The 20,981-nt window shown below is 38.4% G+C and overlaps 1 protein-coding gene across 1 annotated transcript in view; it reads right to left on the bottom strand.

The window, feature by feature from the left end:
- Positions 1 to 10,976: 10,976 nt before the first annotated feature.
- The window catches only part of LOC124157988 (endoplasmic reticulum metallopeptidase 1-like), a 37,255-nt gene continuing 27,250 nt past the window's right edge, over positions 10,977 to 20,981 (bottom strand). The window contains exons 13-15 of the mRNA XM_046533122.1: positions 19,281 to 19,399; positions 16,965 to 17,155; positions 10,977 to 15,506 (exon numbers count right to left, since the gene is read on the bottom strand). Of these exons, the coding sequence (XP_046389078.1) occupies positions 15,330 to 15,506; positions 16,965 to 17,155; positions 19,281 to 19,399 (487 nt within the window). The 3' untranslated portion in view covers positions 10,977 to 15,329. The remainder of the gene's footprint in view (positions 15,507 to 16,964; positions 17,156 to 19,280; positions 19,400 to 20,981) is intronic.

Genomic DNA, 20,981 nt, shown 5'->3' with positions numbered 1-20,981 from the left:
CCCGAACTCTATACAGTATCCAGTATAAACGCCATGGGCAATGGGCTATCACGTTTCCCCGCACGCACAGAAAATATATGACCCCTTCATTTATGCAATTTGCAATACTCCTGTCCATGGAGGGTTGCCGAGTAAACTGTACGATGACACAACGATACCTCCACTGCATAAACGCTCAACAATCGCCCACCCAATCAAATCCGCCCATCTAATACAATAAGGACTATCTAGATGAGGGGATTTGATTCGGTGGGCGATTGTTGAGCGTTTATGCAGTGGAGGTATCGACAAAGACTCTTCCAAAAGCAAGCGATTGTTACCAAACGACTGCTTAAATCGTTTACATCCAATCCAACCATATTCCTCTGGAACATCCTGTAAGCACCATTCACGCCAGAAATAAACATAAAAAATAAAATATACATATCTATGGTACTATTTACTCAACGGCACCACTTAACCCAGCAATATGAACCGCACTTTCATATATATAAATCACTAGTGCAGAAGTGCGTTCATTAAATAAAGGGAGTTTTTAAATTTCGTGGGTTTGAAGTTTGGAGAGTCCGATAGACAATTTTTGTACTATGTTGGTATTCATTTTTCCTTAAGTATGATAAATTTTTCAGCAATATTCATTGTTTACTTTGTCCTTGGTCTTGGGCGTGCTAGTGAGGGACAGGGGGGGGGCAGCTGCCCCTCCCCCCCTAGAAGCAAAAATCGCAAAAGTCTTTAAGAAAAATCAGTACTGAATTGAAACAAAAGCATTCAACAAATTTTCTTTAAACCCACGAAAAATTATATGCATCAGTATAAGATATGAAACTAAAATAAAACTATTTTTTCAAGGAAATAATCTCATAAACTAATGTCAAAACTTGGTTTGCCCCCCCACCCCCTGGACCATGGCTTGCCTCCCCCGTAGACCATGGCTTGCCCCCCGTAGTTATGATCCTGAGTACGCCCTTGTCCTTGGAAGCCGCTTAGGTTAAACTTGTTTTAATGAGTTCGGCGATTTTCGGCTCGCAGTTCGTTGTTTGATCGTGAATTTCTGGCCGAAAATAATGCTGCAACGATGCCACAGCCTCCATATTCGTCCTGGGTGTGACTTTTTCCTGTTCCCAAAAATAAAGAGAACCTCAAAGGGCAGTCGTTTTAGTAAGACGTGAAAAGAAATCGTTGACAGAGATAAAGGATGTACCATAGATCGTTACTGAGAAGTTTTTCAATTATTGAAAGAAGCGCTGGCATAAGTGCGTATTATCTAATAAGGACTATTTTGAAGGTGACGACATGAATGTGGACGAATGAATAACTTTTTTCCAAAAACTTAAATTCCCGCTACTTTCTGAACACAACTCGTAACATATCATTCGTATTTACAGTATAAGCGTGGTCTGGCGTGGTCGACGATTTTGGGAGTGAGAGAACAAATTTCCAAAACCAGATTGACGCTGGTGGTGGGATAATGTTTACGATTGTCGCTGCCAACCTATAAATTCGCCTTGTGCTTCTGATGAATTAAATGTCTCCAACTATTAGCCAAAGTTAGATATGGAGGGGAGTTTGATGCACACGGTCCATGTTCTTTTAGGAGTCGAAGTGTTCAATGAGGTTTGCTGATCTATTTCTACGCCGAGACACAATGTTGGTCATTCTGCTTGTCGCGTGCTACCATTTCTCCTCCATTCCCTTTCTTCCCACTTTCCATACATTTCACTCCCCCGTCTATGTTTTGCGCATTTGAAGTCGTAAGCCCCGAATATTACTGCAGACAAATGTTCAGTGGGCCACAAAAGGTGTTTTGTCAAGCGCCGCAAATTTTTACGGGTAAACTGAGGTCAACACTCGTGTCAATGACGGGTGAAGAGAGAGACTTGACTTTAAATTGCTGTTTATTTTAGCAGGCCCAGGTAAGGCCACAATCCGGCCCCCTCTCCCCCAGGGCCTGCGCTCTTTTACATGGTATTTGTTTTGGTATTGAACTTAAATACAGGAATTGGTACTAATACATTCTTTCGTCTAGTTGTCCATCGAAACATTTGATAGAATTTCTCCTTCCTGGCATCTTGTTGAGCCGGTCAAGTCTTTGAGTGGCCTCCTGTAGTTGTCACCGCTCAGGAAGTCATGATACATTGTAGGAATAAATTATAGATTGAATTTAAGGGGGGGATTGGGATGGCCTGGTGTGGCGACGGGGGGAGGGGAAAACGGCATATTTTTTTAAACGACATGCCTGAAAATACATTTTACTTCATTTTGGCACTAAAAATTTAACTTTACAATTGCATTTCTTTCAAAATCTTTAATTGCGTATCTGTCAAAATCCTTAAACTAAAATATTTTGATTATTTACTATCTCGATAATAGCATGAGTTGCTCTTATTTTTTTTCAAATCTTTTTTCTGGTTATTATGGTTCATTTTTTGCTGTAGGGTTTTTTTTACTTAAGAATATGTGACTTTTGTTTGTTTGTATAAAATCCGGCTTGGAAAATAGATCAATTTGCCGTTATTTGCTATATATTTCTGGCATTTGCTATGATAGGTTATGTCATGTAAGGGAATAGCATTGTAATCATTTATCATTGTAATCATTTATATTGTAATTCTTCGTTAAAACTTTCGCGGGTGCTCGTCATTATGATTAAAAACGTTTGGGCTATGTCGCCGCGTCAATGCTTTGGGTGGCCCCAACGTTTCCCGACCGATGCTGGTCGCTTTTTCAAGGGATTATGGAGAGATGGGAATTTATATCTATATACAAGATCTTAAATTCCCATCTCTCCATAATCCCTTGAAAAAGCGACCAGCATCGGTCGGGAAACGTTGGGGCCACCCAAAGCATTGACGCGGCGACATAGCCCAAAAGTTTTTAATCATAAAATCATTTATATTGTATTTAATGTAATTTGCTAGAAAACTGTAATTTAATATTATTTTTGTTCTTACGGAATTTTTCGTGAACAATAAATATTTTTCTATTATACCTATCTAAAAATTTAACTTTAAGCAAATGCAGTTGAAATATATCAAAACTAGACAATAGTTCATAATATTTTTTTATTTCTCTGAGGCTTTAGGGGGATCGATCCCATCATCCCCAATAGTTACGCCACTGTTCAGTGGCGTTACCAAGGGGGATGATGGGGTCTTGATTTGGGTTATAGCGATATTTGTATTCGTGTTGATTTAATACATCAAATTTATTATTTTAAAATTCTATTCTTCTCGATTGCTGATTCTCTGTTGCCAATATTGTGGAGAAATCGACCTCTTTACTTTCATTGCTGCACTGTGGATGTTTTGGAAACCAATTAAAATTGACAGAATTTCCAACAGAAATGAAATTTCCACGCGATCGTCCGATGCCTCCTAGTAATATTCCGCTAGGACTATAAGTTGCACTATCCATAAAACACTGCAAATTAATCCTACTAGTGCAGGTAAGAACCAAAACTAACAATGATGTCTATTTCGAAAATGCACCATTTGGCGCTTTGATAGGCTGCGAGTTTTCCCCGTTGCCGTTTGCTCTGGAAAAATAATGACTTCGAATGCTTTGCCTTCCAGAGATCTCGATGTATTCAACACATCTGGCAACAGGGCAAACTCGCGGCCAATCGGAGCGCTTGGCTCAAAGTTTCTGCAGTTTAAAAATGGTGCGTTTTCAACCTAAACATAATTCGTAATTTTGGTTCCTACTGGCGTCAGCTATCCAGGGTTGAAATTTCGTGACCCAATTTTTGTCCACCCTGTATAATAGACGGTCGAAACCATCTCTCTGCAATCTCTATCGACCAGAAGAAGTCAGATTGAATGACGGCGAAACAGTCGTCTAAAACGATGGACGCACGTGGTGCATACCCCGTAAGCTTTTCAGGAGAATCCACAGGGAAAATCATAGCAAATGCTTTATCTGCCTATCTAATCCGAGTCTCTATCGACAACTAACCCTCTCCCTTCTTTTGTTTTCGCAGGCAGACGCAGTGGATAGTCGAATAACTATATCCTCCGCAGCGGCCACTAGTGGCAGAGTAGGCAAGATGTCGGCATAGCCGAGGATGATCGATACGGCTCTGTCACATCTAGTCACCTCTGGCTTCTAGACACCCAACGAGGACCAGTGGACGCAGATCCGAAGACAAATGATGGCTCAACAAACGACTCTTCACATACAAAAGCAGGAACCGTACGACTACAACATTACCACACAGCTATCGGTGGCAGGCGCACAGCTAGGAATTAAGGCTTGGGGGGGTTTAAGCGCATCTAATACTGGGGGACTTGGGGTATATGTAATACCAGCCAGGATAAGCGGCAGGTGGGGGTGCCCTCCCCCAGAAAATGTTTTGATAAATGGTTCAAAATGGTGAGTTTTACGGATTTATGAGGGATAATTCATTAATCCTTAAACTATTCTGTAAGCAATATTTATCCAACTAATTTATATGAGTTAAATTTAAAAATTTCTCTGAGCTCTGAGAGGGGCTTTTATCCTCTTTTGCTGTGCCACTTATCGGTGGTACAAACATAGAACGATGCCTAGGTATCTCTTAGAACAGTAAATTATTCCTGCTGCATCGACTGTGTTCCTTATTCACGACACCATTGTCATTTAGTCCATATTTTTCCCAGTCTTCCATGCACGAGTACCCATTTCACCCAATACAGACGTGTTTCACGAAAAGACTCATTGGCTTAAAACTCCCAACCACACGAGAAAAACCTCCAAGAGAGGTCTACACGCTGTTCCTTTCGATATCGGTGGTAATCTATTAACAGTCTCATGACCCCATGTCAAATGTTGGAATGCCATGTCTTGTACCAGATGATGGCTCTGTGAGCCGAAACGCGTTGTACGCGGCAAACATTTTGTGGAAACGTGCTACAATCTTTTATCACACTTCAAATGTGTATTATATCTATTGATGCAATAAATGATGATGGTGAAGAAAAAAGAGCTCTGCTGTTCCACGTGAGATTTTAATCAAATGTCTATGGTTCCATTGCTGTACAGCATTGGTTCCCAAACTTTATTGTACCACGCCCCCCCCCCCCCCCCCCCCCCCCCCCCCCGCTACACATATCAGCTTTCCATTTTGCAATACCCTATTTCCACGGTGCCGTACATACCAACTCCTACTTGTACTCGTACAAGTATGTGCCTACTTGATACGGTGAGTAGGTAGATTTTTTTGTTCACTGTTGAATGCGGTAACGCAGAATGGAAAGATTCAATAATTGTACGTATGATGAAAATTAAAACAAGTAGTACATGAAAAACTGACTGACTGTTGCGTCTGAAAGTAACTGCTATGGAGGGGGACAGTTTTGAGAACCTTGAACTCTGGTGTGTTTTGTAGTTTTAAAAACTGTAACCTTCTTTGATAAAGTTTACAACTTTATTGAAACTTTACAAAAACAATTATGAAAACTTAGAAAGACTTTATTTCAAAGATCTGAGGAAATTATTTTTGTAATTTTTTAATTTATTTCATTTGGGTGTCACCCCCCCCCCCTGGACTTTCTCCACGCCCCCCCTGGACTTTCTCCACACCCCCCCTGGACTTTCTCCACGCCCCCCCTGGACTTTCTCCACGCCCCCCCTGGACTTTCTCCACGCCCCCCCTGGACTTTCTCCACGCCCCCCCAGGGGGACGCGCCCCCCAGTTTGGGAACCCCTGCTGTACAGCATCATCGGGTAAATATGCAATTTCAACATTGGCTTGAACAGGGTGCAAATCAGGGTAGTGGATGAGACTCGCTTGATAAGGAATAGTAAGCAAGATTTGGCCAATTTAGGCAAATATTTGGGAAGACTTGGCCACAAAACAAAGTCAAAACAAAGGATTTCATTGGTCAAAGCACAAAAGAAAGCTTTCTTTGAACTGTCTTACAATGTACTCCATTTTATCCTTCCAATCCGTTCACCACAGCAGATAAGCATGAGAGTAGCACCTGAACACGAAGGCATGGACCACACTTCTTTGTGAAATAACTTAGAGAGATCAATCCATTTGCCACAGAGTAGAAATTAGACTCATCTTAATAGTGAAGCCACTGAAAAAAAAATTGTAATACCCAGAGGTGGTACAATACAAATAAAGGATTGAATAATAGAATAAGATGATAAGAGGAGATAAACAAGATAAGCTGATTTTGAACGATATGTTTCACAATGAGATGGAAGTTATCAATATTAATTAAATAAGTCATTGCAATACTTCCATTGAATTATTTCACAGTAGGACATTAAATTTCTGCTGAATTACCATATATGTCTGAATATAGTCCCCCCTTTTTTTCCAAAAATACCCATGGTAAAAGTAAAGGGGGGGGGGACAATATTCAAACGCATTTTTTTAACTTTTCCCGAAACTGAAGCCTCAAAATTAGGGGGGGGGACTAAATTCGGAGATATACGGTAATTTTTAAACCAAAATTAATAACTTCCTCCACATTGTGCCATTAGGACAGTGCTTATTTTAAAAAATATCCAATTTCGGAATCCGTGGTCTCAAAATGTGCGAATTAGTGATAAAATTTTTTTTTAAACAGTTTCAGGTTCGTGCGATGTCGGATAGCTGTGTCAAAATGGCCTAACTGCAGTTGTTTTGAATATCAAGTTTTTCAACCCGGATAAAATGTTTTCTAGAATAAACACGATGTCATATGTGTAATATTTGTAATCCTGCCGGGTGAACAGCAGTGAAATATAAAAGAATTGACATGAGAAAAAATTACCCTGAACCGGGAATCGAACCACAGCGCAGACCACTACGCTATCCAGATTCTTTAATTCTCATGGCAATTATACCAATGCTCATGGTACTAGGTGTTAGGCCCTCGCAGTCCATCACTCACGGATGGCAATGTGAGGGAGAAAGGACTTCCAAGAAGCCACAACCGGTTGAGAGCCGCAAACCTGCGCTAAAGCCGCGCAAAGCGGTATGTATAATATTTCTAACCCTGCTGCATGAACGGCGGTGAAATATACAAGAATAGGGTAGTATCCTTTATCAAAGAAAACGAAAGGCATTGATTGCGATTCATTTCCCACCATTCATGGATTCATAATATACACATTATTTGGTTTTAAAAATACCGGTTTAGACGAATGGCAATGGTCAATTTTATCCTCATTTGAAAAAGGCCAGATTGGCGCCCATGTGATGCCACTCCACGTGACGTCACAGGGACATAGTTTCTATACGAGTAGATAGGAGTTTTACATCGTCTGAGAATACCAATGCATGCATGAGGCACAGAGTTCAGGGAAACATCTCTTAATAATTACCTATTAAAACTGCCTATTGTCGGAAAGTGTCCTTCGTTTGATAGGGTAATAATAATCCTTATTTAAGCCAAGCGCTACCTGCTAGCAGGGTACTCTGCCACCTGCTAGCAGCCTGCATCGTATCAGTGCTCAAAGCCTCACCTCAAGGTCACCTCACTTGCGGCAGCAGGAACCAGAACGACGTCACACAGAGTTTTCCCAGCATTCATACTTAGCCGTCGCATTTTCGTGCGCTTGATCGCGAAAAATAGATATCGTCATTTAAAAATCTAAAAGCGTGAAATACATACTCCAGGAGTAATAATCTTTCGATTTTGGCAATAAAAAAATAATAGGAAACCACCCTATTGCCACGAGAAAAAATTCCCCCGGACCGGGAATCGAACCACGGATCTTTGGCTTTCCTTGCCGCTGCATAGACCACTATGCCATACAGGTTCTTTAATTTCCAAGGCAATTATAGCTAGGCTAATGGCAATTCTTGTATATTGCACTGCCGTTCATGCGGCAGGATTAGTAATATTTGTGGCTGCAAAATTTTAAAATTTTGTTATAAAAAGTTATGAAATTTTCCTAATTATGAGCGTTTTCAATAAAAATTAATAATTTATAAATTATTAAAAAATAATATCAACAAAAATTCTTAATAGCAAACATACAGTGGGTAATTTCAACCATAGGCGGATCCAGGGGGGGGGGGCACGTGCCCCCCCCAGACCCTCAGAAATATGCAAGATTTTTAATATGGTCCCATTATCATTGCGTTCGTTTTGTATTACGAGGTATCCTTGTGCCCCACCCAGAACAAAATCCTGGATACAGCCTCGCTTGTGCCCCTCCCAGAGAAAAATCCTGGATCCGCCCCTGATTTCAACTACGGCAACTCAAAAAAGTAGGGTACGTATGTATTATATTTTAGTGTAGGGGAACGTGGGGGGAGGCGATCATGGGTAAGGGGCTGCAAATTGATCTCTGCCCCCCCCCTGACAATGCTCCAAACTTCCGGCCCTGGCAGGTGCTGGGAGTCAATAACTGACTGAAAAAGTTTCCATACAAAACAAGTGACTCCACACATACTACATGAATATTACATGAAAATTCATTTTATCCGTTGTTCTACATTACTCTTACTGCCGGCGTCAAAATTACGTGCCGCTGTAATTTGCAAATTTATATCTAGACTTCAGTGCATGCCATAATAATAAATAATAATATGCTATTTTAAAGGAAATTTATTTTTTCTATTCTCATTTATTTTTTGTTCATATGAAAAATTCAAAAATCAAGACACGCGATAAAATTAGCCGTTTTGGCAACTTCATGAACTTTGTAACTCAACCTAGGGAAAACTACAATGTCCAAAGCATTCATTTTCCACAGTAAGTTGCAAACATTGATGTAGATTAATAAAATGGCTTTAGAGTATTTTTACAACGCATACTTTGTTGTAAAATAACGAAAAAGGTTTAAACATTATCTAGTCCAACAATTTACCCTGAGAGAAAAATAAAATTGATGGAAACCCTTCTTAATTTATTTGCAATTTTTCAATGATTTGAAAATACATACAGGCATCCCCCGAGTTACGTATGTCTCGACTTACGTAAATCCGTACTTACGTAAGCGATAGCCGTATTTCAAATGTTTACGTTAATTTTCGAATGCGAGCACGAAGAAGTAGATATTCGCTCGTACAACCTATGGTAGAAAAAATATCGAATAGTTATAGAGTTTTTTACGTGCTAAAAATAACAAAGTGACCCATTTTTGTCATTCCTCGAAGGAAATTTCATTAATTTCTGTAGAAAAATCGCTTATAAATCCCAAGTCAGCAATCAACGTGAAAATTTGCAGTTCTAGCGATGGATGTGGTGGCGTATGTGGTTGCGCTCATTCCTGTACGATACAACTTGTTATACCGCAATCTCTGAAGCGCCAACGCAAAGGTTCGACTTACGTAAATTTCGACTTACGCATAGTCTGCCGGAACGCATCTCTTACGTAACTCGGGGGATGCCTGTACATGATTTTTATGTAATATAGATAATATATGGGCATTAAAAAATATGCCGGAGCAAACGAAAGCTGTCTTGCATGCGAAACTTTGCTTTCTGGTAACTGGCACTGGCCCGCTGCAGCCCCATTTGGCAACATGACATTAAAAGAAGTTATTAACATTCACAAATATATAAATATTTTTATAGATTATGGATAAGCTCCACTAATTGCAACGATCCTGGAGTGCTCAGCCTTAAAAAACATGGAACAGTAGAGAAATTCAAATTTTGTCCAAGAGAATTAGTGGCACCACTTAACTTTTAGGGAGACTTTTTTGAGAGATAGTACAGTAGGGCACCGCTAATCCTAACTAATTTGGACTGAACTCTGTTTGCATTACTTGACCAGTCAAATTAGCCAAAATAATAAAAAAAAACAACCTGTTTGAAACAGAAGAGCGAATCACAAGCGTACGCAGGGAATAAGACCGCGTAACTGAATAAGACGGTACTCCCCCTACTGCTTCTTCGACGCACCACACTGGCGCCGCTGTCTCATAGGCACATCTAGCATGTGTGGCAGTTGCCACTGGCTATTACTATTATTTACTTTAAATAGAGTACTGAATATTTTACGTAGTTTACAGTTTATATTGTGTACTGTAATCAGGGACGCCAACTTACAAAAAATATTGGGGGGGCCCAAACCGGGGATCGTGCCCCGGGAATTTTTTAAGTAGTGAGTTTTAGGTTTTTTCAGCATTTTAGAAGAGAGTCATATGATCAACATGATAACCCTGATAACTCGAATCTTGATATCTGGACACTCCGGGGAAAATCGACAAGCCCGACACATTTTTGAGGGGGCTTGGGCCCCCTCAGGCCCCATGGAGTCGGCACCACTGACTGCAATTTCAACTTTTTGCATAGAGTAATTGTGTATTGCAATGCATTTAAGACCTAAATATTAAAGTAAAGATCTGTACTATGAATGACAAGGTTAATTTTCCTCTAAAACGATTTTCTCTCGGAGCTATTCAGATTAAGCGGATGTTCAGATTAAACATGTTCTGATTAGAGGGACTGTAATTTCGACTTTGGGGACGGTTAATCCCCTGACCCCCAAACTCACTGGAACTTTGATACATGCCAAGTAACTCATTATTACCACATTATATTTCAATATCTTCATATGGCATGACGAATTTCTTAATTTTTTCATTCTCCAAAACATGTAAGGCCATCCCTGCAGGGATAACGATTTCTTACATAATATCCTTAAATACCCAGAGGGATGGCAATTTCTTATTTAACTCCGTGATTATGCAATTGTAGGAAGGTAACACTCAGGGGCGGATCCAGGATTTCTTTCTGGGGGGGGGGGCACCAGCAAGCCCGTATCCAGGATTTCGTTCTGGGGGGGGGGGGGGGGGGGGGGGGGCACAAGGATACCTTGTAATACAAAACAAACAATGATAATGGGACCCTATTAAAAATCCTGCATATTTTTAAGGGTCTGGGGGGGGGGGGGGGGGAAGTGCCCCCGTGCCCCCCCTCCCCTAGATCCGCCTATGGTAACACTGCATTGCAGACACATGAATACATGTTAGAACTGTATCTACAGATGAAGTTAAAGTAAAGGAAGGAAGTAAAGGAAGAACTACATTGAAGCAATGATTATTTTTTTGTTTTAATATAATTTATTCTAAAACTATAACATAACAATACATGAACTTTAACAACTTTGTCTTTCTGGTGGTGATATGTATTACCAAGCATAACATATGTCTGTGAGTGTGCATGTAACAATGTTTAACATTATCATCATCATAAAGGCATGGATAATGGTGTCCTCACCAAAAAGGTCATAACTGACGCACAGCCTATTCATTTAAAAATGATAAAAATTTTCAAATTCTCAAAGCTCATTGCACAAACAACAACCAAGTCAATACAACAAATAATAATAGAGGAAAACACCAAATAACCACTGAATCAGCAAACAATTCATAAATATGCATTCTCTTTGAACACACACAAATAATCCACGAGTATGATTACATCATTACTCACAGGAAACTCATCAACAAACAAAACAGCGTTTAACGGTGAACCAAAAATTTCCTATTTCAACTAAAAGCTGTTCATATCACACTAACAATACTCTCTAATTATCACATTATAATTGGAATATATCTCCCATAAAAATTTATTCAATACTTTCAAAAATTTTAGCAAACTAGTCATGGTTTTTTAGGCCCTATGCAGCATCAAATTTGAAATAAATGCCATAAAAATCTTCGTGAATCAGTGTTAAATTTCCTATACTTGCTAAACCTCTATCATATCCCTATCAATAAAACCTTCGGCTTTAGACAAAAATTGGTGAAAATTACAGTGTCTTAACCCTATACCAGCATTAATGCCATAAATTGGTCACAATTCCGTACCTGTCATGTAATTCCACTAGCTCACTCACTACATACATAAACCATCATCTCTGCTTCATAAAGAGGCAGGGTAAAACTCATAAGAGCCAACCAGTTGCTTCAATTCAACATATTAAATAAAAAATAGGAATTTAGTACACTTTAAGAGAGGAAGGATCCCAGCAATATTGTCCTGAAATAGTCCCAATGTTTTTACAAGCCCTGAATTGAAATATGCCCATTCCCGTCCAAAGCCGTGATAAGTGCTTTGAAATAAGTGTGTAATTACAACGTCAGCCTTTGAAAACACCATCTTCTATCCTTCAAAAAAAAAACCCAAGCTACCAGAATCATTCAAACTCGCAAAACTTTGTGAAAATATCAAACAAGTTTTCTGGAGTGAGCTGGGTCCCAAAGTTCACAGGTTCACTTAAATATAAAATTGAAAGCTCAATAATTATTTCAGGAAGCATGCCTTATCCCTTTGGATGAGTGCATAGCTAAGATATGCACTAAAAATCCAACCCATTCATACTAACGATGTCCCATTTTTAAAAGAAACCAATGACCCACCTGTGGAACAAGCTGTGCTTGAAGACAGAAAATAAAATTCAGAATCCACCAGACCCATACTAACACCATATTACCTACTCGAGCTTAACCTTATAAAGTTGTGATTAAGAAAAGCAATCTGACGATTACTGGAAGCTATGCTGATTGATAAAAGATTCAGTCAAGATGAGAGAATCATTTTGCTTGAATGAGGCCATTAATTGCTATGAAACCTTATGGCATGCATAAAGAGTTTTACTGCATTTAAATATTTAAAGTCAAGAGCTAGGCATTGATTTCGGCAAAATATTACCAGCTATCAAATGAAAATAAATGTAGATAAGTTATAAAAATTGATTGTTAGTCCCTAAAGCTGTTAACATTTGCTATTGTGCAGAAATATCAATATGTACGACCAAATATGTACCAAGAGCTACTTCACATCGGAGATGTCAACAATAAGGTATAACCAGATACACTGGAGGAATATAAGAGAGGAGAAAAAGAAGTTCAATGATGTTAGTCAATAGTAAATCAAAAGATGAAGAAGGTAATGAAATAAATATTCAAAAACCTTTGTGAAAATAGTTTTGCAGTTAAGACGTTATATACACATTCATTGGATATCCGGAAGGCTGATAAAACACACTCTGGACACAGAAGTATGCATGTGTTCATTGGAAGATATCCATAAAAATGCTGTGGCCGATGAAGAGTTAACCACAGATATGATGCAAGTGCAGATAGCAGAGTTGGGTAAAACTAGTTGGAACTCTCCCATTAGGGATTATGACACAGAGAGATTAAAGCTTTGAGTCATTTAGTAACAAACTAGCAAAGAGCAGAGTGATGAACTGAATTAAGTTGACAAAAAAACCTATCAGTGAAAGCCAAATCATAAACGCAAATGCTAAAAGACTGGATCAGAGAATTTGACATTTCAATTGAACATTTTCCCCTCGCCCAAATAATGGGCTCGCATAATCTATCCTACATCTGTATCTACCAAATGCCACACTTCACAATGCGTAAACTCATAAATGCCTTCTGCAATTATCTAAAGATCAGATCATTTGCAGCAAAAAGGCTCGCAAGATGGAATAGGTGAATTACATTTAAAAACATGGCTCACAGATCAAGATTGTTCAGCTTGAGATAAAATGTAATAAAATACATTCCAAAAAAATCACTACTTACTCTTATTTCAACAAGCATAGTAACCATGAAAATGTAGCAAATACATCCAAATAAGACAATATCAAATTCAAAAACAATATCAGTAAGGCAAAACTCAAATAAATATGTTTTCATACTTAAGGAGCCCATATCAATATAGCACCATCAGTCTTCCACCAAGATTTGTTCAATTGCACAAACAAGCAAACCACACAACTTGATTTCAATACCAATGCATTCAAAATGCAAAATTTGAGACTCGTGAACATGATATAAATGGACAGTGATAAAAATTCATAACAGGAAAAAAAAAACAATTTTCACAAGAAAAACTCTGCAAACTAACTTTGAGAATTGCTTTAGCTTGTCATCAGCATCTAGAAACTGAAATGCTGATGAAAATATCATAACAAAATGGACACTCAGCAGGCATAGTTAACCAAGTTATTAAATAAATACTTCAGCTCTGGCTGAAAAGTGGGATTCCCAGACAGAGTAATTATTTATGATGAAAATAACTCTTACCAAGAACCACTTCATAGTCTAACAGGGTAAAACAGATTGTCCAAGAAGCAACTAGATTTTGCAAAGACTACAGAGCCTCCCTCTTTTTTTCCCAAATAAAATAAATCATGTACGTGAAAAAACTAGGAGTGCCAAAGCAAATGAAAATGCGACATGAGTTACACTGTAACAGTTACTTTGAGAACAGAGATGAATAAGAATTACCCGATTTAGTTAAGTTTCAAAAATGCTCATCCACCCTCATTAGTTTAATGCAATGAATGCCATAGATTATAAAACAGCTGTTTGAAGCTCATACTTAAGGCTTTGTTGCATGCCCAAATGCCACAGTCGGCAGAATCAAAATTTTAGCTCTTTTTTTACACTCCAGTTCAAAGTTTCTGGCTCGAGTTAAAGCTGACCCTGATTGTTTGCATTCAGCGGAAAAAATGTTGCAAGCAATTTTTTGGCAGGATCATGTAATCAACAAATTTGCTCTCAGCAGTCTTTTATTTGTTAACATTTGCCCTGAAAATGATGATTTGTATATGATTTGATGAATTAAAGCCATATTTGTGCTTCCTTGACAATTTTTTTAACTTGTCTCCAGAAAACACTCCAGCCACTGGTATTTCTATGGCAGGTATTATTTGTCGATGAAATGGCCACTGAAATTACTCAAAATGGATTTCTACAACATTATACACAATTTCAATGCTCAAATATCAAAAATTTTAAGACAAAAATTGTCATTTTGCATGCCAAATTATGCTCGGTTAAAATTTGTCGCATAATTAGGAATTGCACTTGGATATCACTGCCAAAATAAACTACATCTATATCACAAGGCATAAATCAAGTGTACTAATAATTTACACATTTATGGAAAATTAAATACATATTATGGTTAGATCTTTGGAAGGAACTGATATAGTAATACTGACCAAACAAAGGAAATAAACACAGCCTCTTTTTCAGAGAGAAGCAATATGTAATATATAAATACCTTTTCTAGCGATGCTGAAGCAAGGCTCTGCCTTGACATGACGTACCGGCCTGCCTAAACTAGCAGGAAAATACTAATGCTCAACATAAACTCTCGTACAAAACTAATGGATTTCTCTCGTCTGCCAAGCATAATCTTTGGTCTACGCACTAGAATATAAATCACGCTCCAGTGCAAATTTCCTTTCTATCACGGTTACTCAACTGAAAGGAATGGAATAAGATCATTTTTGCAGTGCCAGCCAGCTAATTAACATTATACCCTCTAGTAAGCACTTTTCGCCAATGTGCATAGAAAAGACAAAATTGCAATACTAAGACCCTATGACCCTACGATGCAGAAATTACTGGGCTCTTCCGGCGAAACTCAAAAATACCACGACTTGTACGAGGCTGTCCACGCAGTGACCACCGTCCATTCGGGAAACCTTTTTATGTAGGCCCGGAACTCAGGAGACACTTTGTGATGTCCGTGCATCAAATGTCCCGTGAGCCCCACATCTATGACGTGCGGAAATGAGCCTGCTTTCCTCCCGCCCAGAAACTGCAACAGAGGGCAACAGTGAGTCGGCAACAACAACAAGACCAAAAAAAATATTTTTCTCACAATAAAGATAAGCCAGCAGCAGTGACAGATCCAGGCTAGGGACAAGGAGGACTGAGGGGTAACACCTCCCAGGAGTAGTGTGAGTCCGAACAAAATTACCATTTTATCTAATGTAAATTGGACACCTGCGGGGGAGTAGTGGAAGGGTACAGCCCCCATTAGCCCCTCTCTGGATCTGCCATTGACCAGCAGTAAATACATAACAATTATGGATGCAGTTATGCATCATTATGGATGAATACACACAAAGACATAATAATATATACCAATAATTATATCCTGCATAAGTAAGAATATCGTAAGTACAGCTTGAAGATAAATTATAGTACCAAATCACATGCGATAGAAAGTAATGCTGTTAAACTGATATGCAATGGAGGTATCACAACAGACCATTTTAAAACAATTAAAAGACTGGATATTACCTTCAAATAGAAACAAGAGGAGTAAATCAATTAGAGGCAAAATACATGGCATAAAATACAGAGGTATGCTCCTAAAGCTGAAGAAATAAAAGAAATTTAGAACCAAAATTCAGTAAAAATAGTACCAGAGATAATATCAACAACCAGTGTAATACTCAAGGACTAGTAAAATAAAAGCTGGGAAAACAAGGAATGGATTATCATATCTATACGTATATATATTCGCTAGGAGCACATGAAATTGGCATACATGAGGTACTTCAAAGGTCTCTAGATTACCCATATTGGCCCAAGCTGACTTGGCACATGAAAATAGGGGCTGCATGTTTTATTATCATGCCTTTAAACAAAATATGGAACACTAAACGCTTTATTTACATGATACCAAATCTGCTCCTCATGCCTCCGAGAGTAATATGTATCTGTTGCACCAAATACTGTGAATATTATCATGGCACCATTATCTCTCCAAATGCAAAGATTATGTTCTGAAAATTAAGCTGTGGGTAAATAAGCAATATAAATTCACTTCCATCCCATTTTTGCCTAAAACTGAACACAGTGCAGGCAAGGTGTATCGACAGCCTTAGTAGTTTGCCTGTTTCTAGTAGGTGGTGCGGCAAGCAATTGATTTAACTTCTGTTGTATATTTAAGTTAAAAAGCCCCAGAATGGATACTGTAAACACGAAAATCCAAGAACAGACTTACGGAATGATTTTAGAACTATTGATATCTCATGGGACCTAAATTGTTGACATTAAATAAAGAGTAGACAATTAAGTACTTTTTCATTATTCATAATTTTAAATATCTATGTACCCATCAAGATTAGGAACTTATGCTCTTGGCTTTCAGATATTTTACTCAATCAACATTTAGAGACATCAACTTCTTCAATCCAGGATTGACAGGCATCAAGTGTAACCATTGCCGCACAATCCATACGATGTGTTCAATAAAAACACTCACCTTTAGATCGAGCGAGAATATCCATGGCTGGGAAGAAGAGGCTCTCCCGTAATAGACGAAGTACGTCTCCCTCCCATTCCACTGCGGTCCGCTGAGTGGCTCAGTCTCACTCTCATCAGGCAACATCAATTTCCACCCTTTGAGCTCCACACCATGAACAGGAGACAACATCAAACCCATGTGATCAGGACCTGCACAGGGAATGACAGGGACAGGAGATGAAAAATGCACCAACACAGCAAGTTGGGCACTAAAATATGTACTTCAAAGCACATCAAAATCATGAAGTTGAATTAGAAAAAGAAATGCAACAGCATTTATCAAAAGGACCTAGTTCATTGAACAGTAGGGTCCAAATTTTATTCAATATAAAAATAACAGCAAGATTCTGAAACTGAAACAAATCCAAACAACACAACACATAAAAAGCAAATCCATAAAAAATGTGCATGAAAACCCAAAACAACTTCAGCAAATCATTTACTTTGTATCACCAACGTTCTAATTCAAGATGCAGAAGAAGTAACTAGATCACTCACTTCCGAAGGAATTTCTAGAACTAGTTGAGCACTGCCTAAGGAACTCGTTTTTTCTACAGAATGGTTGCCATTACCAACAGATTGACGGTGAGGCTATGGGTTCACCACTATTACTAGCGGTGGTCACACATGGAGAAATTTGAGAGAGATACATTTGAATCCTACGAGAAAAGCCAAAACTATGGCTAATATATGCAGATGACACATTTGTCATCTGGCCGCATGGTGCACAGGAATTACAGGGTTTCCTTCGACAACTGACCACGCAACAGCATGCCATCCAATTTACTAGAGCAATCTTTAGATTTATTGGCTGTGCCAGTGGCAAAGAAAGACAACAAGAGACTCAGCCAAGCTGTCCACTGAGAGCAGACACACACAGACGACTAACTCAATGAAGCATCTCCCAGTCTGAAGGCCTCATCAGTGGCCACACTAATCAATAGAGCATCCAAGATAGCTGATGAAGAATCCCTCTCGGTGCAAGTAAAGCATACATATAATGGTGACATTATAGACAGTTGACTGCATTGAATACCTTCCACGTACCATGAGAAGTATTCAACCATTCCCCACCGAAAGAACAACTTCTATCTACCCCAATTCACTAGTAACACCAAAGCTTAAGTCAAAGAGGGTATTCTAGCCTACAGGCCCCTTGAAATGAATCTTCAAACAAGATGATGATGAATACAAAATAATTGAGCAATAATTGTAATCATAAAGCACTTTAGCACCGTCCACAATACTATATCAGCTTCTCAAATCTTGAATCAGTCTCTATTTATTCTCCGAATTGTACAAATTCTATCCCTCTAACATTTACTACTGCCCCTCTTCCCCTATGAAACAACCATCTAATTCAAATTCTCCAATTCCCCCTCATCTCATTGCACTCTTCACTAACAAAACCCCTTCTCATATAAATCCCCGGTCTAAAAGTACATATCCTACTCTGCACTTCTCCTCTGAAGCCCCCACTTTCAAATCCTCCCTAACATGTCACCTTAAAAATTTATAGCTTTCAAACCCCCAAGTCCCTTTTTTCATTTAATAATAACAATGATATTTCTTGTTCTTCCAGCTATGTGCCATAGAACTTGTGTTTTCCTTAAAATAACAACATTGGTAGTACAAGTAAATATCAAGTGATGTATAGTAAAGTTATGAAAGCAGATAACTACTGGATAAAAATTAGACTTGACATTAATAACATAGTGTAGCACACGTCTCACAGTCCCACGAAGCTCCTTGGTCGGATGAGCTATGAGACGGAAGCATGAAGGCTTCAAGGAAGGGAAGAAGGGTCCGGACCCCATGTAAAATGGAATATACTAAAGGGCAGTAGAATTTTTACCTCAGAGCAAGTGTGTTGTGATGCCTCCCAAACCCTTCTCCCAAGTGAATGGCCACTGCAATAGGATCATTAATAAAACAAAAACTCTAAGATTATCATCATCGTACTTATTTATGCCATAATACGATTTGCTATGTAACATTTCACATTACATCTATTTTTGAAAATGGTCTGGGAAGTAATTGATTTAAGGGAACTTGAGAGCTTATTAAATATTTTTGCTGCTCGACTATGACGACTTCACTAAAAATATACCAGATTGTGGCCAACAGCTTGAATATTATCTTTTCCACAAGGTTATAAGTGTGTGCTATTCTGTACCTATGAGATTCTAAACTAGTATTAGCACATAAGTACACCCAGGAGTACATACGTCATTCAATCGAAGGTATCACAAAGCGATTAGAATACTTAACTGACCTGTAGCATTAAAAGTGAGTCTGATGCCACCATTTGGTAAAAATTCACGTGACAGCAGCTCCAAAGTGGTGTCATTGCTATATAAACTGATGGGTGGCCCAGGGATCCAGTGAGTTTTCCTGAGAAAATGAGATAATCCATTAGCATAAAAGCAATCAATAAAGCATGCTAATATTAACATCAAATAATAAAAAATATCCCTCATCATTTCCCATAATTTTACTTTTGTTATGAGGTGCAGTAGATTCCATTTTATGGGTCCACCGGTTACTTGGGGCAGCCGCTTAATTGGGGCAAAGTGCACAAGTCCGGATATGTCCCAATTAACCGGAATCAACTGTATTTCAACAAATTGTAGATTCATTTACATTTGCTGATTTACAGAATCCTGAAATGAACCACTTATTACTTGTGTAGAGGATTTTATTTTCTCTTTTCAAATCTCTTTTTACTTGAATGGTTGTATTCATCATCATTAGTCAACAACCCTAAGATTGGTTTGACGCAGCTCTCCATTTCTCTCTCCTATCCGCTAATCTCTTCATAGCTACATATTTATTCTCTTTTACATCCTTTATAACCTGTCCGATATAACTCATTCGGGGCCGTCCCTTGCCCTTTTTCCCTTCCACTTGTCCTTCAACGATTGTCTTCATCAGACCATCGTGCCTCAAAATGTGGCCAACTAAGTTACAAATTTAAAATAGTTCATAACACTTCAGTCATATGTATTTACTCTAGCTCCATTTACTAGCTTCTATGCCACCTGAAAAACTATATTAACCTAGATATCTTGCTTACTGCATATGTACTATGGCACATTTTATTCACCAACGCATTAGAATATAATTTTTTGGGGGTCATCCACCTCACGCCTACAAGGTTTTCACATAGCAAAAACAAGCATTTAGAATTGTCTACAATACCTAATGATGCACCCTCCGAGCCCATCTTTAAAACTCTGAAGATCCTCTCATTACCATTTGTCTATTTATTATCACTATTAATATTTATGCAAAAAAACTTGGCCATGTTTGTTGAAAACTCCGATGTTCGTAGATATTAAACTATAAATATGCAAAATCTTCACTAGTGTTCAGTAGGGTCAAGCAAACAAAGAAAAATGGGCCTCTGAATTTGCAATAAACTTCCCCACCATTTGCAAGTTCCGTTTGAATCAATGGTATCGTTTAAAAGGAAATTTAAAGTATTTTTGTACAAAAAGAATAATTATCCTGTGAATAAGTACACTATATCTGACTGTTCAATCTAGTACCTCGATTTTTTGTTGAAAAAATATTTTATTTTACATTAATGATTACTTCTACATATGTATATCATACACCTTGATTATTGTGAACTACCGTATTTCTCTGAATATAGTCCCCCTCTGAATATAGTCCCCCTCCCCCCTAATTTTGAGGCTTCAGTTTCGGGAAAAGTTAAAAAAATGCATTCCAATATAGTCCCCCCCTTTACTTTTACCACAGGCATTTTTGGAAAAAAAGGGGGGACTATATTCAGACAAATACGGTACTACATACTACAGTAAAACCTCTTTACATCGTAATGGAGGGGACCAAAATTTGGGCAATAGGGTAGTTTCCTTCATCAAAGTAAACGAAAGGCATTGATTGCGATTCGTTACCCACCATTAGTGTATTCATAATACACTAATTATTTGGTTTTTGAAATACCGGT

The sequence above is a fragment of the Ischnura elegans genome, chromosome 4 (genome assembly GCF_921293095.1).
Source record: "Ischnura elegans chromosome 4, ioIscEleg1.1, whole genome shotgun sequence".
Classification (NCBI taxonomy): Eukaryota; Metazoa; Arthropoda; class Insecta; order Odonata; family Coenagrionidae; genus Ischnura; species Ischnura elegans.
Note: the sequence above shows the minus strand (reverse complement) of the source record. Positions and strands in the feature narration are given on the sequence as shown.